Source organism: Solanum verrucosum, unplaced genomic scaffold (genome assembly GCF_900185275.1).
Source record: "Solanum verrucosum unplaced genomic scaffold, falcon-dt-bn FXZP01000032.1, whole genome shotgun sequence".
Classification (NCBI taxonomy): domain Eukaryota; kingdom Viridiplantae; phylum Streptophyta; class Magnoliopsida; order Solanales; family Solanaceae; genus Solanum; species Solanum verrucosum.
The window spans coordinates 1,352,934-1,377,241 of record NW_026020569.1 but is presented as its reverse complement, the minus strand read 5'-3'; the positions used below and the strand labels follow the sequence as shown (position 1 = coordinate 1,377,241).

General features: G+C 30.7%; 4 protein-coding genes across 4 annotated transcripts in view; 2 read left to right on the top strand and 2 right to left on the bottom strand.

The window, feature by feature from the left end:
* LOC125810727 (glycine-rich RNA-binding protein 3, mitochondrial-like) overlaps positions 1–24,308 on the bottom strand; it is a 193,882-nt gene that overhangs the window by 7,965 nt on the left and 161,609 nt on the right. The gene's annotated exons all lie outside the window — the stretch shown is intronic.
* LOC125810720 (serine carboxypeptidase-like 25) lies at positions 3,437–8,891 on the bottom strand. Its single transcript, XM_049490199.1, has 8 exons — positions 8,492–8,891; positions 6,529–6,732; positions 4,955–5,130; positions 4,577–4,858; positions 4,318–4,448; positions 4,145–4,240; positions 3,965–4,070; positions 3,437–3,863 (listed from the first exon to the last, which is right to left on the bottom strand). Exons 1-8 carry the CDS (start codon positions 8,745–8,747, stop codon positions 3,720–3,722), a joined length of 1,395 nt encoding a protein of 464 aa, XP_049346156.1. The 5' UTR covers positions 8,748–8,891; the 3' UTR covers positions 3,437–3,719.
* Positions 19,360–20,074, top strand: LOC125810736 (uncharacterized). Its single transcript, XM_049490218.1, has 2 exons — positions 19,360–19,598; positions 19,715–20,074. The coding sequence occupies exons 1-2, from the start codon at positions 19,393–19,395 to the stop codon at positions 19,872–19,874; spliced, it is 366 nt and encodes a 121-aa protein (XP_049346175.1). The 5' UTR covers positions 19,360–19,392; the 3' UTR covers positions 19,875–20,074.
* On the top strand, positions 22,057–23,863 carry LOC125810732 (uncharacterized). Its single transcript, XM_049490213.1, has 2 exons — positions 22,057–23,024; positions 23,419–23,863. Exons 1-2 carry the CDS (start codon positions 22,057–22,059, stop codon positions 23,708–23,710), a joined length of 1,260 nt encoding a protein of 419 aa, XP_049346170.1. The 3' UTR covers positions 23,711–23,863.

The window sequence follows — 24,308 nt, the reverse complement described above, 5'->3', positions numbered from 1 at the left end:
AAATAAATATTTTTAAAAAGTATTTATTGCAAGGATAATATAAGAAATTTACCTGACCCTGGCGTGTAAAACTTTTGATTTACAAAAATTTACTCAATTACAAGTAAAATATTTAATACGCCACCGCTCACTTTGTAGGAGATAATAATGGTCATTGAGTTGAAAAATAAAATAATGTTTTTTTCTATTGGCTAGTTAAAACTTAAATACATACGATATATTAAAATATTGCGATCATGAATATGGTGTGTTATTCCAATAAAATGGGAGAAGTGATTTTGTAGCGTTTTATGAGTTTTTTTTTTAAAAAAAAATTATGCCTTTTTTATATGCAAGTTTTTTATTTTTACACATAAATTATTTTAAAATGTCATTTTCTCTATTCAAATTGTAAGAGGATAAAAGATCACATTTTCTTGTATAAAATTATGTGAGTGTGATAATATTAAAGTTTACAATAAAAATATTTCTAGTAAAATCTCACCGAGTGTGGTCTAGAAAAGGTAGATTGTACGCAAATCTTTAACTGCCTCATGGAGGTAGAGAGATTGGTTTCAAAAGATCCATGGCTCAAGACTCAAGTGCATCAAACTCAAATAAAAGAAGACGAAAACATAACAGTTAATAAGAAAAGCAGTGTAAAGTCTACTTGAAACGATAATAACAGCAAAATAGTGTGACACTCGAAACACAATAAACAACATGTGCCAAGAAGTACAAAGGTACAATAGAATATTAAAGTTTAAAAAATTCTAATACAAAACTGTTGCGATTTTTTAATTGAAGCATAAATTAACGAGTGTTGTATAAAATGGAACTCAAATGGTACAAATACTCATGCACCAAAGAAAAATAACATGACAAAGATTGAGTTTTATGCGCTAACAATATCAAGAATTCTTACACGATTACTTTTTTCTAGGAATCAATAACGTAATACTAGGTAACTTTAAAAGGACAGTATATAATTTCAGGCTTCAACAATCAATAAATTATTGTTTTTTTAAAAAGTTTATCAAGGTTGATAACTTAAATTCATGACGAATTCAGCTAGGACTTTAGGATGATGGTTTAAAATTAGGGAAATCTTATTAGTTATCTTGGTCATGTTGATTGCTTCTAGATTAATTAATGCAACAGATTAAAATGGAGAAACATTTTGGCTATTAATGTAGAAAAATGGACAGATGGAAGATAAGGTGAAGAAATTAAAAATCACAACTTTGATTTATTTATTTTTCTTTTTAGACAAGTACTTTTATTGTTGACAAAGCATAAAAGGGAAGAAAAGTCTCAAGAGTCAAGACCAACACTGGAGCAAAATTTTCCAATAGTGACTTGTTACCCAACTTATTTATCGTAAATAATTGAGATTTCATAATTTGTAAAAAAAATCTTTCATCTTACAAATTCAAGAACTATAAAAATATATTTAACTAACTTGGAACTTTGTACTTTAATATTTTTTGCCAAAGGAGGTGTTTAACTTTTATTATATGCAAGACTGTTATGTATTATTATTTTTTAATATAGAATTATAATTATAAGGGTTTTGCCAATATTATCCACTTAATATGTTAATTCCCTATAATTTTGGTATTATTTCAATATAATAAGATAAATCAACTATCTATAGGTGTAAAAAAGGGTAATTGAAATGTATGTTACGGCGTATAACAAAATTAAATGAGGGAAGGTGTTGGGTGACAACAATGTTAATGTTTTAAAATAGATCAAATGGATGGTAAAATTATTTAAAATAGTTATAAGAAATCAAGTTGTTTGTTTTTTAAATATTAATAAATACATTATTGGAAATAAAGGTTTTTCCAATCGCATCGCAAATCAGTGATTTTGTGCTATAAAACATGATTATTTTTTCACTCGTTTTCCGTCGAACCAACATGATGAAAAATAGTCATTACACATATTTTTTTTAATATACATAATACATGAATGAATGTGATTTGTGAGGGTGAGTCACTATGTTGCCAACATATAGTGTGAACATTCTTGGCAGCTTCATAACAGTTTTATTTTCCGTATACTTAGCAGCCACGAAAATATTATTGTGCCTATCAAATTTGAATTTGATAGTTCGACATATCATAACGAGACACATATAGACTGACTGATTGAAGACAAGTTAGACATGGCTCAGTAATGCGATATTAGTCCCAACACATGATAAGTTTTGCAAATTGCAGCAAATGTGATAATTCGTCCGTTAACAATTTTCTATGAGCTCGAATTTAGTTAATTCTTTCGAACTAACAAATCCAACTGGGATTCCATATTAGTTTAATTAATCTTAAACTACATTTTAAAATACCTAATATTATCTTGGTATAAAGTATAATACAAATAATAATAATAATAATGAGCCCACGTTGTTGGTCCAAAATAGATTAGATGAAGGACGACATAAATGTTGATCAATTCTGTCCTCTTCACTAGTTAGTTAAAATGTCTCTTTCAATTGATCAAGAAAATATAATAAAGATCTCCACGTTTCCATGATCCAATTCGACCAATTAAACACTAAAATTCTTTCTTTCTTTCCTTTTCTTTTTTTTTTAATTTTCTTCTCATGGATGATGGATGGCAGATATTTAACAATTTTTTTTTTACTAAGTTCGATTTAGAAATTCTCAAAGTACCTTTTTGATATCACAGTAATAATTAATTAGCATAAAAGTATTAAAGCAAAAAATAATAATTCTGGTAAAGTATACATTAAATTTGGGCTTCAAAGGAAAGTCAACAAAGAAGAGAGAATTTTGGTAGCCCAAAAGTAGGCACTAAAATAGTCATGTGCTTTGACTTTTCACATTCAAATTCCTAATTTGAAGACCGAACATAAACAATTTTGTTTTAATAATTCCTTACCATAATTTTTGCGCCTTGTTCATAGAAATTATTTGTTTGGTTATTTAGTGGATTAAATTTCACCCTACAAAGGAATTGAATCAAATTTATTACTACTCTTTTTTTATTGAAGATCAATTTAATTAAATTTTTGAAAATAAATTAAATTAATTCAATATCAAAAAATCAAAAAATTATATGAAAAATACCAAGTTCTTGGTGTCAATATTGTATGACAAAAGAAGAAGATTTTAATAGTATCCCATTATTTGGATCTCATTATTTAGTGGAGATAGAATTTATGTTAGTGGCCTTAAAAAAAAGGACCATTTGTGCAAATATTCGAATTCATGATGGGTCCACATTGTGATGAATACACAAAGAAGTTTTAATACGGCAATCGCTGAAGACCCAAATTCAATACTGTCTTTATAGTTGGATTTGAATAATTAAGAGATTATTTATTATTTTATATCAAGTAATTTAAAATCAAATATAAATAAGTAAAGAATATTTCAAATAGAATATAAATGAGTAAAGATGGATCGAAGAGATTATACTACTAATAAGAATTCAACCCCTTTTTATTGAAATACGAAACATAAAGAAAATTCATTTTCCTAAAACACGTGGAGTAGAATTCAAACCACAGCTACCTAATATTGTTACAACAAATTGATACCTTTTTTTTTTCCAACCCAAAGTCCTATTGTAATCTCCTTTTTTCCCATCAATTCTCTTTTAAAAGTTGAAACAATTCTTCTTTCAACCACCTCTTTAATTCTTAGCCAAGAGTGGAAACAATTGACATTTTTGAACCATAGATAGTAATAATTATAATGTCACAACTATCATGACTTGGGAAGTGGCTCTCCTTTTAAAAATGATCTAAATAGTTGATAAGCTGCCCTTGGCTTGAATAATGGCACTTCATGACCTGCCCCTCTTACTGTTGCAAATGTTAGACCTTTGTATACCTCTGTCCAGCCTCCCACCTTACAATAACCATAACATAATTACGTACGTTGTCAGTGCATATACGTTAAATTTAAATGGACCTTAGAAAACTAGAATTCGGTTTTTTTATATTACTGACCTGTTTTTTGACATACCAAGGGTACCATGGAGTTGTGGTGGATAACTTGAGCTGTGCTAGTGAATACCTTGTCGCGGTAACGGGTACAACTGAGTCTACATCACCACTGCAATACAAAAAATGATCAAATTGAGTTGCCCTCGAATTTTGGGAATAAGTTTTCAACTCAATGCCACATACCTGAAAACCCATATTCTCAATCCAGCAGCAATTAGTTCCCGGTAGATTGGGAGAATCGAGTCATCTGTATCGTTCCAGTTTCGATTCAATGTCTCACTGTAAACATAGGTGCAAGATCAATCAGTTGCAAGATCAATCAAATATAGTGGGAGTTTGAAAAACAAAGTATTTACCTGCAGGCTGTCCATTTATAAGGAATTCCTGTTGTATTCGCGTGCATAGCCTTCTGCACATCAGGCCTGTTGTAGTAAATTTCTGCATACTTCTCCGTGCAAGGATCATAACCTGATAGCTGCTTGAACATCTAATTGATGGAAATCCAAAAAATCAAATCAGAAAAATTTCTTGAGTTACATTATACCACTATTAATACCTACCTTGTAGATGTTATAAAATGTTGGCATTTTTCATGATGTGTTTACATATATGTACCTTGTAAGGTCGGTGGGGTAAATTCATGGTCTGCCTAGTTGAACTGCTACCATCAGAATTGTTACAGGGAGGAGCATAAATATTGTACTGATCGATGTTCCCAAATTCTTGATCCATCGCATAATAGTACAATGATTCACACTCGTTTGATTCTTTATGGCGTTTGAAATCACAAGTGTTCACCAATTGCTTGTATGTCTTATCAGAGATCATAGCATGGCTCCACCAATATGTCACAGTTCCTAAGTTGTCATAGTAATTATCTGTCACAGCATTTCCCACCTGCATTTTGATAAAAATCGAAAATTCATCTCCAACAAGTTTCAAGATGTTATTTCAATTAATTAATACTCCAATATGTAGACATTGAGAGATTACCATGAATCCTTTAAGGTTGATTGGGTTCTTAGAATTGGCATTGTAATGAACTATTTCTCTGGCTAGCTGAGGGACATAATGACCAGCATAGCTCTCTCCGGTGATGTAGACTTCACGATTTCTGTAGCGTGGGAACCGATTCATCCAGTGGATAAGGAACTGTAGTGAGTCCTTAGCTAATAAAAATACACAAAAGAGTCATCATCTTATTCAAATTAGACATGTATATTCCCACATGAATTAATCACTTAACTACAATGAATTAACAAAGTTAGTGCAAATAACAGGTGCGGATAAGGTTTTTCCAAATCGATAGGACTAGACAGAACAGAGTACTAGTAAGATCAAGCACTCAAGTCGTATAATACTTTTCAACGATTAACTCCTATCAATTACTTGGAGAAGATTTTTGTATCAGTGGCGAATATTTAGCTGTTTGATTGATTGAATAGTACTATAGTGGTGATAGTAAAATTGACTCCAGATAGCAACATGTAAGGTAGCTAACAATTGCAGCATTGACTCCAAAAATCTGAAGGTAGGCCACATTGCAATTGAGTGCTAAAATGCACTTTCTCATGTGCTCCTAAAATGGGCACTTTGCCACAATTGATTACACAGAGGAAAAGTCATCAGCAAGCATGCCACCATCACTTCATGTTTACTAGATTACTAGTTATTAGAGAATAAGCAACCAAATATGATTAATTGTTTTAGTAACATGTTCCAACCGTCCAAGTTTAAATGGGTTGCATTATGATCTAGTCGTAATCGTTGACTTGACTAAGAACTCCTTTGGATTGGCTTAAAAAAAGTAACTTTTAAGTCAAAAATAAAAAATCAAACTGAAATGACTTTTAAGTCAAAAAATAAAAAGGAGGGGGAGACCTACTTTTGATTTCTGACTTATTTTAAGTCATTTTAAACTTATTACAAGTCATTTTTTACTTTGTCAAACACTTCCTAACTTATTTTAAGTTATTTTTGACTTACTTTAAAAAAAAATTTATATTTGCCAAACACTTTGAGAAGTCAAAAACTGACTTAAAAGTAGATTTGACCAACTTTTAAGCCAATCCAAAAAGACTCTAACATGACTGTTTGGATAGACTTATAGCTTATGACTTGGGAAGCAATAAGCGGCTTATAAGCCATAAGTTAGAAATCCTAACTTGTGATTTTTCAGCTTAAGCTTAAAAGCACTTTTTTGAATTTACACAAACTCTACAAAAATGGTTAAACGCTATTTTAGCATAAAACCACTTAAAATAAGCCAATCCAAATCGGGAAAAAGAGAGAAGTTTGGGCCACACATTGAGCAAATTGCGTCATGATCAATTAACTAACCCATTTAAATCCAAAAACTTGTTCATTTGTCACGTTTAGTCAGAGACAGGCATGCATCACTTTCATGTTTACTACATTAGGAGTTAGAATAAGCACCCAAATATGACCACAAATTGATGGTCAATCAGTCTACAGATTGAGACATTTCTAAGCCAAGAAAAAAAAAAATTGAATTAGCAATAAGACAAACAGAGATGGCCTAATCTAAGTCAACAATATGTTCGTACCAGTGCGAAAATCCCCGGTGTCAAGGAGATCAGAGGACCTATTGCTGTAGGAAAATCCAACTCCTGCTGGAGTTTCAAGGAATAGTAAATTTGCCAATTTGTTCCATGAAAACTTGTTCACATACAGCCCTGAAGCCGTCTTGTTTATCCTGAATGGCCCTATTTCTTCAGATGCACCATAGGCCACTGAAGAGCATCCGGGACCTGTTTTTTCCAATGTAAATACTCAATTTTTTGCACAATCAACAAGTTATTTCATCCAGTTTTTCAGTATATCAGGCTTATTACAAAGCGAACTAAGATTTGAAACTTACGAGTTCAAGTATCTTGTCCTTCCAAGTCATAATGCTCTAAATTGATTATTTGTTAGTAGATGTTGATGAATATTTTATACGAGTAGCTCAGTTACTTGGCTACATGAATTTCCACTCATGATTAAAATTTTCAAATTTAGAACTGTAAAGTTTAAAGACGTCACTTGTACATATTGAATTCACCTATGGTTATAAAATTTATTAGTGTCAGCCCAGAAATCTGAAGTAGTAACAGAAATTACTAGGACTATATATAAGGGGTCCCCGCAGAAGGGTGTGTCTCCTTTATCACAGATGGTTGAGATGAGCACATGTATCTAATAATGAACAATATGGTCAAGAAATTGAAACCTCATTTATAAGAAAATGACGACAGATCCCAAACAGTACTAAGTTTAGTTGGCTACAATTTAATGTTATCAACAGAATTCACGGTAAAGAATCTTCCCTATTCTCACTTGAAAACACCTTATTTCTGAGGTCAGGGGCAGGGGTGCAACGGGGTCCAACTGAACTTCTTTTGTTGAAACATTATATAATTATGAAAATAGGGTAAAAAATATTACTACTCCTTATCTTTTTGCATATAAAAAAATTGTTGGAACTCCATTAGTTAAAGAATCCTTACCATAAAAGAATGGAAAAGTTCCACATGAGATTAAGGCTAGTGTAATCTTTCTCCCTTTGAACTAGCTTTTGGGACGTGAATACGTCGAATACATAATTTTATAGATATCAGAGGACCCACATATTAAGTACCAGATGTCCGGCGTGAGGGGGATGTTATCATGTTAAAGAATTAAAAAGGCTCACATGGATGGGCTCATTATAAGACTTGGTAATATTTTTGATAGGTAATGGTTTAGCTTATGAAATTTAATATTTGAATATGTTTTTAACGAGGCAGTTAGGTAGCTGACATGAGGAAGGTGGTTGCGGAAGCGTTATTGGTGTGGGCATCTATCTTAGACCAGTCTGGGCACGAAATGAAGTTGAAAAATTAAATGAGGACTGTATTTTAAAGGAGTTGGTTGTAACAGCATTGATTTTCACTGCGTGCAAATATTAATATTAAGAGAGAGAAAGAGAAAGAGCAACTGGCAAAGGTAATGTCTTATCTGTTCATGTATAATGAACCATATCAGTCAACAATTTAGTCATGACCCCCCTATCCCAGTACTCAATTAGCTAAAAACCCTCAATAATTAACCGACAAAATGACTTTTAAATGCACAACACATAATGTATGTATGAGTCAAAATACATAATCAATGACTAATTTCAAAATAGAGTGAGATTTTTTTCCCTGTTTCAATTTCGCATTAGAGTTCAACTAATCGAATAAACGATTTTCTTCCACATACCTACAGAGTTTGAAACGGAAACATATAGTTACAAGAAATACAACCCTTTTTTCTTAAGATCTCCTTTTTAGTTACAGGAAAAGGAAGGATGAATAAAACAGTAACCAGAAGTTCACGTAATCATAATTAGTGTTCCATTTCCCGAAGAAGTTAAATATGTGTCAGACATTAGCCACTTTTACTTTTCATGTTTGGCTTTATCAAAATTAAATGGATCATTTTAAAGTAAAAAGAGAAAAAATAGAAAACAACTTTTCACGTAGAAATTTAAGAGAGAGATCTGACCTCCATTGAGCCAAATAACCAAAGGCTTAGAAAGTGGTTCATCAATAGCTTCAGTAAGCCAGTAAAATAGAGCTCTTCCAGCAAATTGATTGACAGTGACATACCCTGAGTACTGATGGAACGAAACCTTGGGTTGTCCAGGCAGCGATATTATTCTATCAGCGTCTTCTTCCTCCTGATGTTTGTTTAAATTTGCAGCACTCACACATACAATTGTTGCTAAAAGCAAAAGTAAAGCTAATTTTCGTTTGGCCATATTGTTGTTGAAAGAAGGAAGAAATTAGAGGTTCCTAGTTGGGGTGTGTGAATAGTATGATATAGGTCATCAAGGGCGGGAGTGTAATGTTAATGGCCGCTCACCCTCCAATAAATAGGAGAGAGAGAACTTACTTATTGCATGAGTTGATGATATAGACGCGTTCGTCATTTGCTTGTGCTGGGTTTAATTTCTCTATACTGACTGACACACTTAATATACATAATTCCTTTCTTTTTTATTTGTCTCTCATATTTTTATTTTTGTCAATTTTAGTAAAAAAAAAAATCGTACAAATTTAAGATCACAAGATTTAAAGACATTCTTTAAAAAAATTAATTTTTTTTTTTTAATTCATGTTTGGTTGGTTGATCAAAAATATTTTTACTAGAAAAACAAGTTTCCTAACCGACATTTCAAGTTCAGTGTCTTCTCCCTTATACACTTAACTCCCCAACCCTCTACCACCCTTGAACCCCTGTGCATGCCATCGTCAAACCCTCCTCCCCACTACCCCAGGTCCTAATCCCATCCCATTGTTGGATTTGAAAGTAACTAGGGCGTTATGCAGAAGCTTACAATTGCAAATCAAATGAGGATAAATTAGATGACACATAAAACTATACTAAAAGAAACACATATTATTATACGATATGACCAATTGACCTACATATTTAAAAAACTAATTAAAAGCATAAAACTGTAAAGAGAAAATCTCCTCATAAATAAAAGTTTCTAAACGATTACATTGTGGATGCTATTGTATTATGCTATGAAAATAAGATCTTTAATTTATAGATCTCTAAACTTTTCCTCTAAAGAAGGAATAACTCAAATATGAAATAAAGTTATATTTTTCTTTCAATAAAAGTTAAAGCATATATGGTAGTAATACTTTAACTTTTCTTTAAAGAAAAAAATAAATTTCAAATAAAATAAGAAAATAAGGGAAAAACCCTAATACCCACCACCCCTCGAACCCCATTTTATTATCATAGTAATTTATTAGATTACATATAAATGATTTCGAAATAATATATTTATACTTACTTACAAAGACTAACAACTATAAATAAGGAATACACTTAATTTTCAAAAAAATAAAAAAAAATTAGAAAAATATTTTTCATTAAGAAAATACATTTTCTGCGTACCAAACACATCACCGGGGACAGTACGGCTTCAAAGTGGAACAACATAATGAACAAAATATTAAGAATATATTACTATTACATTAATGTCCCATACAACATATGAAAAAAGAATTGGCTGAAGCCAAGTCTTGTTAATTTGTTGTTGTAACTTGTAACTTGTATCCATGCTGCGCATCATTTACGTACTTACTTAAAGTTAATTAAAAAAGATAATACATATTATTTTAATATTATTAGCTTAAATGAAAAAACTAGTTGATAACTACATATAACTATTCAAAGTAATTTCAATCAATAACTATTAAAAGTAATTCAAAGTTATTACTCCTTTTATTCCCTTTTACTATTCCGGTATTTATTTTGCAAAATAAATAAGTTTATGAAGAGTTTATTTATTAAATTCCCTTATTTAGGGATACTAAAACTGAGACTCTAATAAATTTGAAAAGCATGGGTACTTAATGATAACGATTTCATTGATAAAAGAATAATTAAAACATGACTCGTAATTATTTATACTTTCATTACATATAAAGTTAAATTATTCCACTACATCCTTACTCATGTAGGGCACAATTAGAAATATTTGATTTTGTACCTCTTTACAATTTAATACATATACACACAAAAAAAAAAGGATTTATAACAAATTTCTTCTCTTTGTAGATGATCATAAGAAATTATTTTCGCACAAATAATTTTGATCCGTCAATTAGAATATTTGTTTGTTTTTTTAAAAAAAATAATTGTTTGAGGACCAAAGTCAAGTCCAACCACTGATTACATGATGAGAGAACATACAATTATTATTGCAGATGATGATAACACTGTAGTTAGGTACATTTATATTTATTATAATAACAAGACGCTTGACTTTTGTTTTAATAGGTTACACTATAGTTTTGAAAATTTGAATAAACCAAATTAGTATTCCTTCTTCTATATAATTGTGGGCACACATAATTTCATTATCTATCAAGGGCCGCAACCCATCCCCTCCTCTAATTATATAGAAAATAATTAACACATTGCATAGGTCCAAACTATATTTGTAAAAAAAATATTTTATTTTATATCTATATTAAGTATTCATTTATTGTCGCAGAACAAGTATATTATATTAACCGACTGAAATTTGAATTTAATCGCACAACATGTCCTATCTACTCGTCTTGTCTGATGTAAGTGAGCCAAACAAATAAAAAAGAATAATTAATTATTAATAATTGTAATAACTAATAAAGAAGTAGATATTTGCACGAATGCTTTATCATATGATTTTATATTGTATATTATATATTTTTGTTAGGGTCAAATAGTGCCGAACATCTTGCGTTAATCCCTCTTGTGATTATTGGACCACCTCCTTTGTTGCAAATAGTCAAAATTAGAAAAATAATAAATATGCTTGGTATAATCAAAATTAATCGTCATCGAATTTTAAAACATTCTTTAAATTAATAGATTAAATAATATATTTATAAAATAATAATATTTCATGATCTCATCTATATTAATTTAGTGAAGTTTTAGTTTATGTTCATTGTTCAGTACTAATTTTCTATTTATTTACTTTACTAAGTTACTTTTATTAATTATGTTTCAAATTTAATTACTAGTACTGCAATAAGTTTGAAAATATTACTTACTGATAAGAGATTTTTTAACCAATCTCTCCTAATTTAGATAAATGAATAAATAAAAATACTTTTATCATATTGCACTACAGACTGGATTATCTTCGTTTCATATTTTACTTGTCCTGCGTTGATCACACTTCTTAAAAGAAGTTTTAATATAGGTATATTTTACTAAATTAATCTTATTAATGATATTTTGAAATTAAATACAAACGATAGTAAAAAAATCAAAAAGAGTTAAATTTTCTTAATTTGCTTAAATAAATATTTAAAATAAAAAGAAAGAGTATAATAAACCTCTTCATTTTAGAAACTTTGGAGAGACCTTAGTTGACATAATGTTCGTGTAAGTAGGCATCAATAAATTCCATAAATTAAATTGCTGGAAACTCATTATCAATCAAAAGCTAGTAGTACATACTCGTTAGTTATATCTAGAAGGTACTACTCATTCCATTCCATTTTACATGTCATATTCTGTTATCGAGAATTCAATTACATACACTTTCACTAATTTTTTATTATGTAATTTTTTCATCATATTAATATGAGAAAAATTACAATTTACAGTAATTTAAAAATTATTTTCAACCATCTAATGGTCTAAATTTAAAATATTGAATCCATCAATTTAGTTTTAGAAATATGTGACAAATAAAAGGAAACGGCCCACAAAATTCTTAAAAGTAAATATTATTGTGAATCTATTGTAGTATGTGTTAGTTTGGGAGTGGCAAGTGATGACCACACAAATAATGCATAGGCAGTTGGATTAACTGAATTCTGAAAAGGATCAATCTTAAAAAGAATATATAGTTACGTTGTCATGGTCATGATCATATATTATATAAGCAATTTTGGTTTTACATTGCTATAATTAAAAAGAAGTTAGTATAACAATATATTGTTTGATCGATTATAAACGGAATAAATTCATCAAATTCAAATGGGTTTCTTTTCCCCTAAATTTAGCAATTTGTTGATGAAAATATTGACTAACATCACTTTGTGACCCCTCTCATACAATTTTCTTACGTTTCAATCATTTGGCTTCTAATGATATATAGTGCGTGGATATGAGTTGTTTTATCATCTCATCTGTCTTTTATTCTCCAATGTTTATTTTTCTACTTATAATCATTCATTTGATATAGGATAGATGAATCATCAACGATTGTCGTCATAAATGAATATGATATTTTTTTTATTATTAATCAAAGACTTCGACTATTTAAGTATCGAGAAAATTCTATTAAGGAGCGTTAAGTTTCTCTTTTAATGGGTTTCACACGACACAAATTTAAATTAATCCATAATTTTTTGCTACTTATTCTTTTTGGAATAATTATTTAGTGAATAACCTACTTTTTCTTATTTCTCTTGCCAACTGAGTAATGAGTATGACCCTTTTACATCATAAACTAATTTTATTTTATTTGAGCAACCACAACCTAAAATGTTGATATTAGATGACATTTATTGTATTATCAGTAGAATCAAGGGCTATATTTATATAAACTTTTAAAGATAGGGATAAGATATAAATAGTGGCATAAAAAGGAGGTATTTGTATAAAACCATCAAATTGATCAGAGTCTAATATAAATATCAAACAGAAACAAAGAAAACACCATAAATGGCTTCATTTGATAAATCGATTTTTTTTACAAGAAAAACATTTTTTAAAAAATAAAATATTATACTATACTCATAAGAATCATCAACTATAGATAAGTTTTCAAGCTACTTGATACTCTAAGACGTGAAAAGTAATGCGGATAGTTGATTGAGCAATATTAATGATGGACTAAGTTGGAGGAACTATTTGGAACGCACAAATAATTTGACGTCACTATTGAAATATCCTTATTTTTTATTAAAATTTTCTGTTGAAAAATATTCATGCTCTATTTCTATAGATATTTTGATTGGCTCGGATAACAAAAATAAAAAAGAAAAAATGCAATTTTTTCATTAAAAAAATGTAGAAAATTTCCACTATTTTGGTGTGAATCAGTTTCTCACCATGCATTTTTTCAATGATCTGCTTTGATGAAAAATAACTGGAAAAACTATGTTCTATAACACAAATTTTTCACTGATTTGCAGCGGAAAAACATTTGTTAGTTCATGAATGTCATGGCTGTGACAAGATTAGTTATGGTTTAATTATTACTAGGGGAGTCCACATAATATATGTTCATAGCTTAGTTTGAATCGGATTGATTAGGTGGTGTGAACTATTTACTCATCATTTTCCTGTTCGTTTACAGCTTTTTTCCTGAATTCATTTTCATTTCCAACGAAACGAAGAACAAATTTCTTCAAGTCTCTCACTTACTTTCGGGGTCGTTTTAATTAAGAAGTAAGTCATTCACGTATAGTATATACAATTAATATGATGTTTCATTTGAAATTCAGTCACTAATATATGTATAAGTTATGATGAATTAATATCACATAATTCTAACCAGCTATCAAACGTTTCCTTAATTACTTCCCTACCAGTTCAACCAAATCATTAATTTATGAGAAAAAAATGTACTAGTAGAGTAAATGATTGGCAAGACTAACGTAGTAGAAGGTGTAAAAGATCGTAATCCATGAAGGGACATAAAGTTTGTGCAGCCCAAACAAGTGAGTGAATTTGTGGTCACAGTACTAGTGATAATGCCCATGATTTGGCATCATCATTAGAATGCCCAACCTCATGAAAGTCGGAATATTATAATAATAACATATTCATTATATTTTTACAAGTGAGATATGAAAAGAATAATTGAATAAGTAAATGGTATCTTTGATAGATCCTCAGCTCGTAAAAATCAGTTTTCAAAATAAATTTGAAAGAAATACAACAACGCAAAAACTCACTATTATATTGTTGGAGAACAAAATTAGTATAGTTGTATAAATTAAATAAACAAAAGATATACATGTATATAAATACTTTTATCACAGTGAAGAAATTTGCAAATCATTTAAAATAAATAGTAGTACTAATTTAGAAATTGTTTTAAGTAAATGTTTATATATCAAATTATTTGAAGTTTGAATAACAAGTTTTAATACTTTATTAAGTCATTTCACTTGCAAAACTTTATGTGTTTCACGTCAACTTCAAAATACCCCTTTTTAACTTCTGTTTAAGTCTTTAAGATACTCCTTTTTTTAAAAATAAAATAAAATAACTAAATCATTTTTCCTAGATATTTGGACACTCTTGGTTGAAGCATGAAAAAGAAGGTACTTGGTGCGCTCCTTGTCTTTTATAATTAAGGTGAAGGATTCAAATATCGTCAAAATAGAGAATTTGAAATCTAAAAATCTCTTAAATTTGTATAAAAAATGTCAAATTCTATTTCAAGTTAATTAGTTGAACAAATAAACCTATTTGACAATCAAACACCTTTGATTTTTGTTTATTCATTATTTATTTGAAAAAAATGGTTTTTAATGGACTAATTGATATAGATAAATTATTATTTTTCAACTTAACTACAGCCTGCAAATATATCTTTTATAATCATTTAATTGAATGATATTTAATATTTGCAAGTACAGATAACAGTTGCAAATATTGAAGTCATTGTAGTTTGTATACATATATTGGAAAAAATTAATATATACATATATTGGAATAAATTAATATTTTTGACTTCTTCCTATGGCAACTTGTAAGAGTCATAAAAAACACAATAAAATGGTGTAATGAATATTGAATAGAGCTAGTAATGAATTTCTGGCAATTTTAGGTAGCTCTTCATCTCATCGATTCTGGTGGTGTCAAAGTGTTACCTGCTCTACTGTTGTGTTGACTGCTTGAAATTAGTTGAATTGTTGCAGAAATTGGTGTAAAAGCTATAAAACCAGTGGTCCTTTTACTAAGTTACTATTTTCTCCGTCTCATTTTACGTGACATTATGTGATTTGATATAATGTTTTAAAAAAAAGACTTGGACTGGTCTAAAAAAGACCTAAGATATTTGTGTGGTTGTCAATTATTTCATTAAAGATAAAAGAAGAATTTTAAAATTAAATTATTTCTAATTATAATAAGATGATTTTTTTTTTTAAACGAACTAAAAAGAAAAGAGTGTTATGTAAAATGAGACGAAGAGTAGCTTTCTTATTCATTGGGAAAAGAAAAAACTAGATTTGATTGATACACTCTTCTCTCACTCTTTCTAAGAATTAAATTTCCTACTATTGACCTATCAAAATCTTAAAGCAATCTGATTGCAGGATAACGATCTCAGTTCCCAAACTCTAATTGTTTTTTTTAAAAAAATAATAATCTAGGTATTTCGGAAATTTGTCACCTTTCATGAACAACAAATATCAGTTAGTATTTTTGTCTCTGCTTAGATTTGAACGTGAAAGTCTCATAATTTTCAATCGACTTTATTGATTACTAGATCATATCCTTAAGTTCATTTTTTGAGATTGCTTTTATCAAACTTAAATTAATGATATATGACAATATTTGTAATTATTTTTCAAGAAACTGTACAATTCTGTTTTTTTTTCTTTCCTTAAACAATTGTGTTGTTTGCAAGACACATATAATGCATTGAGTTGTTAAAATGGAAAGACCTAAAACAGATAAACATCACTTCTAAAAGTGCGCACTACCTTTTACTTTCCATTAAACTGTGCTGTACTATAAAAATGTTACGCACTTAATTTTAAATTTAATTCAATCTTACTACAAAGTAAAAGAAAAAAAAGGATCACAGGAGCGACAAACGAGCGAATCGAATTGAATATAAGTCGATCAAAAAATGAGTTAAATAAAAATGGATAAGTTACTCGACTCGACTCACATTTTAAATGGATAAAAACTATGAATATTCATATTTACTCATATTACAATAGAAATCTTATTAAATGCTTTAAAACAATTTTTTATCAGTTCACTCCACCCCCTACCCCCTATCCCAAAAAAATGTAATAATAATAAAAAAAATTTACCACCCAACCCCTATGAGCCCCTACCCCCTACGCCCTACCAACCCCCCATACACCCTTACCCCCTACGAGCCCCCCCTCCACACCCCAGCCAAAAAAAAATTAACAGAATTTTAATTTTTTTCATTCAAAATTTTTTAAAAAAAATTATCACCCCATCCCCTACCAACCCACCATACCCCCTACCCCCGTACCAGCCCCCCCCCCTCCACACCCCATCCAAAAAAAAATTTATAAAATTTTAAAAAAAATTTACCACCCGATTCACCTACCAACCCCCCACACCCCCTACCCCCGACCCTCTCCTCCTCCACACCCCATCCAAAAAAATAAATTACCACCCCCACCCCCTATCCCAAAAAAAAAATGTAAAAAAAAGTTTCATTTTTTTATATTTTTTTTTTAAAAAAAGACTTTCTTACTACCAAAAAAAAATGTGATTCACAACTCTAATATTGGTCTTACGAAGAATGCTACAAGTAAATTAGATTTCTTTTTTTAATAACTATGGTGTCAGGTAGAGATGCTTATTGGGTTATCCATTTGAATATTTGCGCTTAAAGATTTAATGAATCAATTTTTTATCTTTAAATATACTAATTCACTAATGAGATCTGTCGATTCAATATGAATGGACAGGTAATTAGATGGCTATTGATCAGTGACATACCAATCATTAATTTGATAATCTAATAATCAATAAATCAACAAATCAACAAATCGACTTAGCGGTTCGATTACAATGTGATTTTAAATTGCACTAGTGTTAGAGCGACTTGTGCACCTTCACTTCCTACCAACACAATTATCAAGTAATTTTAAACATTTAAGCTTAGACGAATTTGAAAAATTACATACTCATATTTTATTTTTATCTTTATAAGATTCGAACTCTAATATTTTTTAGGATAAACTACCTTATTAGACATACATCACTACTATATATACTAATATTATCTTTACTTTTAAACAATTACATATATTACCACTTTTAATATTTTATATCATTTATTAATATATTATTTGAAGATACAATTAGATACCCACATCCCTTAAAACTAGGATGGATTAATTATCTGCTTAATTAACTCTTTCACTCCAAATCAGCCACTATCTCTTAATCCTCCCTCCCATATTTATCACTCAAATTTCACCATACAATTTCATTCCAACAATAGTTAATCTATTCTCTTCTTCTCAAGATATCATCACCATGACCAACAAAATCTTCTAAACCCAAATATTATTTTGTATTGTTCATTTATAATGAGATCAAATCAAAGTAACTGCTACAGATAAAACTTTCAATTCAAAGTGGGTCTTGATTGTTTGTCTTCGAAAGAAATGAATCTTAGTTTTGATTATGTTATGCCACAAAGCAAAAGGATCAAAGAGAGTATTGTAGAGAGTTTTTGTTTGTTGGTGTTCTTTAAGACTTTCTTTGGTTATTGTGACATTGATGTGGTAGTACCAATATTACTTCAATATAGCCCTTTAAACATGTGTATCCAATAAGTAGTAATTTTAATTAAGATCTGAGTTTGTATTTTTAGTAATGGGGTATCTAAACATGTATATGTATTCACCATTTAATTTCGTATACATGATTTTTAACAACACCATGATATTAATGATACGACATACTCTACAGTCGTGATTTGCTCTTAAATTTATGTGTTTTAGCTACATTTCATAGTTAGATACACATAATTAAATGTATATGCTTATTATGTATTTGAGATACATGTTTTTTGGATATAACGTATGAAATTCAGATACACATAATTAGATGTATACGCTTCTTCTTTTTGTATATTCCATATTTAGATACACATAATTAGATGTATATGCTTACTATGTATTCGAGATACATGTTTTTGGATATAACATATGCAATTGATACTTGATACATCAAATTAATACTAGATACATGAAATTAATATTAGATATATATATAAATAGATACCTAAAATTAACACTAGATACGTATAACAAATTAAATACATGAAATTAATGTTAGATACTTCTATGATACATATGAATGTACTTGTATGACGCTCATGCATCTAAGTGTTTAGTTTATTAGATACATTATTTATTGATAATAGATACATCACATTAATGAATTTATTATTTTAAGAGTAATAATTTGAAATTAATCAAATTTTACATTACCAAGATATACATGTTTTTATCTTATATTAATAATATTAATGAATTTACTATTTTAAAGAATAATACAATGAAATTAATTATCTATGTATTTTGAAAATCCTCAATTACTCCTCTAATTAAGGAAATCAGTTACAACCAATTAATTTAAATAAATAAATTTTGTATCTCAATTTTAAAATTCGACAGATACATGTATCTCATGAATTCAGACTCATGTATCCAAAGCATGAAATACGGTAGAAGAAGCAATATTTGAAACTATTGGGAATCTTAATAATTAAGAACTAAACTAGTGAGATTTATGTGATTTGCCCTATTTTTTATTGCACTTACTTCATTGATCTAAATCACACGTGAAGTAGAAATTAGAAGTAGGAGTCCTACATAAAAAATATCCAAACAAAAAAAAGTTTTTAGAAAAAAATAAGAGAAAAGAACTATTTTCCCGTTGGATATAAAAAGACTAGAGTAGTCTAATTATCTTCTTTTTATTTTAATCAACCACTCTAAAAAAAAAAAAAAAAGCAAAATTGCGTTTGTCTCGACTTGACCCAGCCCCAAAAATTCGACCGTTGAAACCCCTATTGCTGAACGGTCGTCTTTCTGAATATTATAAATTAAAAATTCACTCCCACTTTCTTCTTAATTCAATTGTTCTGTCTATCTCTCCCTGAAATTTCTCTGCTATTACAAATAGTTTCATCAATGGAGGGAATTTCGGAATCGGTTATTGTACCAAAATCCCTTGAGGAAACAGTTGCACCAAAAGCTCCGATGAATGAAAAGATTGTTGTTGCAGCAGAACCAAAAACACCGCCATTAAATCGACCTACAATTGTTCTTCCCAATTCTCCAATCAACACCACACCTGATCGACTTAAGGTCCCCAAGCCATTTAAATATCCTGAAAGGTATAGTAATTACTTTTTTTCTCCTCTGTTTGAACTGAACTATATTTGGACAATTGAAATCGTAAAACTTGTGCATAAGAATTGTTACGTTACAGAAAGTAATTGGTTTTGTACAGGTACACAAGTCCAACTGATCAAATGATGTCTCCTGTTTCAAAGAGGCTTTTAATTGGTAGAAGTAGAAAGGCCAGCACACTGTTGCCGCCCTCCAAAAATCGACCTCTTCATCAACATATGGTTCAGGAGTCTGGTCTTTGTCAAACTTTGAATTGTTGATCATGTTATTTATTGTGACTTCAATAAACTACTTCTAGTGGGGGTTTATGCTTATTTTTACTTTCATATCTCAACTTCCAAATGTAAAAGGGGTAACAGTATTGTTATTTCTATACTTTATATCTTTCACCAGACTTGATCTACCAAGTCTTGTAGGGCTTGTTTTGATGTTGATTTCACCTTTATAAATCATCCTGCAATCACAACATTTATTGGAAAATTCGTCTATCATAGCAAACAACCTCTTTGTTAGGACTGAAATAATTAGGTGCGATACGGAAGCTAGCAAATCAAATCTCAAAAAACCACGATGAAGAAGACAAACGAGAAATATACCAAAAGACACAAAGATTTAACGTGATTCAGTGAATGGTCACAACATTTATTGGAAAATTCGTCTATAGCAAACAACCTCTTTGTTAGGACTGAAATAATTAGGTGCGATATGGGAAGCTAGCAAATCAAACCTCAAAAAATCACGATGAAGAAGACAAACGAGAAATATACCAAAAGACACAAAGATTTAACGTGATTCAGTGAATGGTCTACAAAGGAGATAAACAATCCACTGTATAAATATGAGACAAAGGAGATAAGCAATCCACTGTATAAATATGAGAGTACAAAATATAAAGAGAAATAACATCAACTTATTCACTTAGAATACAAGGTTCACTATCACTTGTGTCCCTCAAATACCCCCCTAAACAAAACTCTCAAAATTCCTAAGACTATATTGTGAATGCTACTATGTGAACAAACTTCTATTTATACCGTCCTAAATCTTTTCCTATAAGAAAAGGATTAGCCAAATAAAAAGATTTTTTGATTTATGATAAGAAACTCGGGACAAATTCCTAACACATCTTAAAGATTATATGGCTAATTTAATGTCATAATCACAAGTGCGTATTGCACATAATATGTCACATCTTAAAGATTGTCGCAACTTCTTTTGTAGAGCCTAAGTTTATATTTTCGTATCATAAAATCTCTTAAGTTTATGCTCGGGCAATGAGCGTGCGACTTCAACTTCTAAAATATATACTCCAATACAATTTTCAAGGACAAAAATCGAAGACCAACTTTTGAAGGATTTAAATTTAAAATCAACTCATTTGAAAGACAAAAGTGCAATTTTATGACCAATTTAGTGTATAGGGAGGGCCTAGGAAAACTTGGGTGATACATGACCAATTGGCCCAAGTATTCATACCCGGCCCAATTACCGAGAATATCTTTGGAGTTAGATAAAAATGGCGCCAATGGTTGGTTAAACGGAAAAACTGATTAGACATCACCGAGATCGACGCTTAGCCTTCCTTTCTGAAGCAATGATTTACCTAAAATAAAACCCTTAAACCGCTCTTTTTTTATATTTTTTTTCCTTTGTTTTTTAATACTTTTTTTCTGAGCCCTAAATCTTTTTTCATTTTGAATTTTCCCATTCAAGTAAGTAATCATCCTCTCAAGTAAATTAAAAAAATTGAATTCGTGGAATTATTCTCTCTCTCTTACCCCCATAATTTTGAGGGGTAAGTAGCTGTATCTTATTATTATATTTTTATATCTTTGGATTATCATTAGCAAAACAAGATACAGCTAGTAATCAAGATTTGGCTTTTATGATTGGTGGAATTTAGGTAAATTCAATTGGTGTTGCTGTGTTTAATTCATAATCAGCATGATCTTCTGTTTTGTTCTTTCGAATTAAAACGTGAAATTCTGATTAAACCGGAATCTGTAAAATGAACTGAATGTTTTTTTTTGGGTTATTGTAATGAAACAGGTTCAAATAGAGCAGAATGTATAACGAATCATATAATCGACCCCAACTAGCTTAAGATTGATGTTGTTGAGAGGATTGTTTAACAAGGACGATTAAATTGCTCATGAATCGATGCTTTATTTTGTTTAGCAGATTCCGAGTCTGGATATAATTGTGTTTGCTATCTCCTCCAAGAATTTTAGAGATATAAAATGTGTAAGCTTTTTGTCATTTTTTATGCGTTTATAACTTTGCAGAATAATGTGAAAATGACTCTTTCATAATTATTCAAAGTTTCTGTTTTAATATGAAGCGATTGTGGTTTATTATGCATTTTGTTGAATTGTTCTTGTTCTGCAGGAGAACTATTTACTCGAACTACATTAAGCGCGGAATATTTCTGTTGATTGAAAAATGGAGAACTGGAGTAGTGGTAATAATAAGCCTTCAATGCAACAACCTGAGACGAAACATGACGATACCAAGCCACTTATGAAAGTGAAAACATCCGGTTTATCTCCTTCCTCATCACCTCTTTCATCACCTACTTCATCCGAATCATCACTAGAACTAAGTAACAGTGGAAAGGATCCTCTTGGAGACGCGGATGCTTCTTTATCAGCATCTTCATCTTCTCCTGATCATGTTCCTAATCAGACACCACAATGGAGTATGATAAGTGCATCTCCGCGTGGTGAAGAACCTCCACAATTTCCTGATTTCTTCCCACAGAATCCTGAATGGAATGTAGCCAACCCTGCACCGATGAAGTCACCTCCAATGCATACCATGGGTCATCCTCCAGGTTATGATCCTAACCGGATTCCCTCGTCTATATTTTCAAGTAAGCCTAATAGCAGTGGTATGGAATGGAGTACTGCATCAAATGAATCATTGTTTAGTATTCATATGGGAAACAACAGCTTCTCTCGAGATCAATTCAACATGATGTATCGATCTGGAGAACTTATAAAACCGGAGGAATGGAGTAATTCTCCGTATAATGCACCTGATGTTAAATCCAATGACAAGAAAAACGTGCCTCCTAACCTTCCTCCTCTTGTCGAAATGGCAACAGATAAAGAGGTAAAGAGTGAAACTATAATGGAGAGTCCTCGTAAGCAAGAAAAGATTGTTGAATCTCCCAAAATAGTCCCAGAGGAGAATCATGAAAATAACATCAAAGTGAAGAAGACATCTAATGTCGATGAAGTTCAACATTCTCCCTCAGCGCTCAACAAGTCAGATGAATTTCTACATTCTGCCTCAACGCTCAACAAGTCAGATGGTAAAGCCGTTCCTCAGTTTGAGGCAAGTTATGCTTCCTCGCCCCGCCTCTCCAATGAGAGTGGAAACAGCAGCAGCTCCTTTGCTTTTCCACTGTAAGATCTCCTTTTCGCAACTACCATATACAATGCACTATGGTTTTTCCTTCTTTATGTTCTGGTTTGCTTTTCCACTTGTGGGATTACACTGGATATGCTGCACAAGTTAATCTCTTTCAAGGTCCATGCATTTACTTGCTTGATGATTCATATATATTTTGGTTCTGTATTGTATTACAAGGTATAAGGGTTAGCATTCCTGGTTTTGTGAATAGATATCAAAAAGTGTCAAAATATCAAATAACACAGTTAGCTTTCTTTAAACAAACTTGTATAAGTTTTAGTATCATCTTCTTTCTTGTTTTTGTTGGGTGAAGTCTGCTCTACTAGTAGTTTGTTCCATGCATGATATACAGTTGGATTGTTTATAATCGCTTTTGGTTTGTTGCAGGCTACTAAACGATGCTGGGAAAACTGGCTCACTCAAAGCTCCCTCTGCGAAAATGGAGAGACCTCAACCTCAGCCTCAGCATCAGCATCAGCATCAGCCACAGCAACAGCCACAACCACAACCACAACCTCAACCCAAGTATGAACCAGATTCACAACCAGAAATGCAGCCTCAATCACCGCAACAATCACAGCCATACTCGAAGTCAGAGTCAAAACAACCGGAGTCACTGCCTAAACTGGGAGCGACTAGTTGGTTTTCTTGTTTCTCTTGCTGGCCTCGATGTTGTTAACATAGGCTTCATCCTTGTCCATTGTATGTATGTACACAAGAAATACTAATTCATTTGGTCTTTGATCAAGGACGACTCCTAGAAGTTAGAACGCCTGTCTTCACCATAAATTGTAAATTTTCTTTTGCCATGTGAAATACATGAGAGGGCATTCGGTGTTACATATATTACACGGGTGAAGAACATTAATGAAATAGTCCTTAAATAAGTTTAGTACAAATAACTTACAGAAACATCTTAACCCAGTAGTTTATCCAGGATGATAGCTGAAACAGATACCATCCAACAGACATGATCACCCCCGACAAACTACTAGCTAGTAAAAAATGAGACAGAATTAGAGGAAGGGGAGGCACTATATGAAAACAAATGCAAGTGCCTGCCAAGTTAAGCTACATATACTGTTATCAACAAAAGTACTTTATAGTCATAAGCTCCAAGAAACAAAAAGAATAGGCGAAAGGACGAGGTTATCAAAAAAGCCTGTGAAGTAAATCTACATATTCCATTTGACAAAGCTTAAAAAACAAGGTTACTGGATCTGTATTCTAAACCACTATTCTATATTTATAATCTAGCTAGAAGAACAGTGACTACA

Bases quoted from the DNA above. Each gene is read 5' to 3' on its own strand.
- LOC125810736 (XM_049490218.1), top strand. From the start codon at position 19,393: ATGGAGGGAATTTCGGAATCGGTTATTGTACCAAAATCCCTTGAGGAA. The intron at 19,599-19,714 runs GTATAGTAATTA...GGTTTTGTACAG, and splicing joins CCATTTAAATATCCTGAAAG to GTACACAAGTCCAACTGATC.
- LOC125810732 (XM_049490213.1), top strand. From the start codon at position 22,057: ATGGAGAACTGGAGTAGTGGTAATAATAAGCCTTCAATGCAACAACCT. The intron at 23,025-23,418 runs GTAAGATCTCCT...GGTTTGTTGCAG, and splicing joins AGCTCCTTTGCTTTTCCACT to GCTACTAAACGATGCTGGGA.
- LOC125810720 (XM_049490199.1), bottom strand. From the start codon at position 8,747: ATGGCCAAACGAAAATTAGCTTTACTTTTGCTTTTAGCAACAATTGTA. The intron at 4,241-4,317 runs GTAAATACTTTG...CTATGTTTACAG, and splicing joins TATAAATGGACAGCCTGCAG to TGAGACATTGAATCGAAACT. The intron at 3,864-3,964 runs GTCAGTAATATA...GGTTATTGTAAG, and splicing joins CTTGGTATGTCAAAAAACAG to GTGGGAGGCTGGACAGAGGT.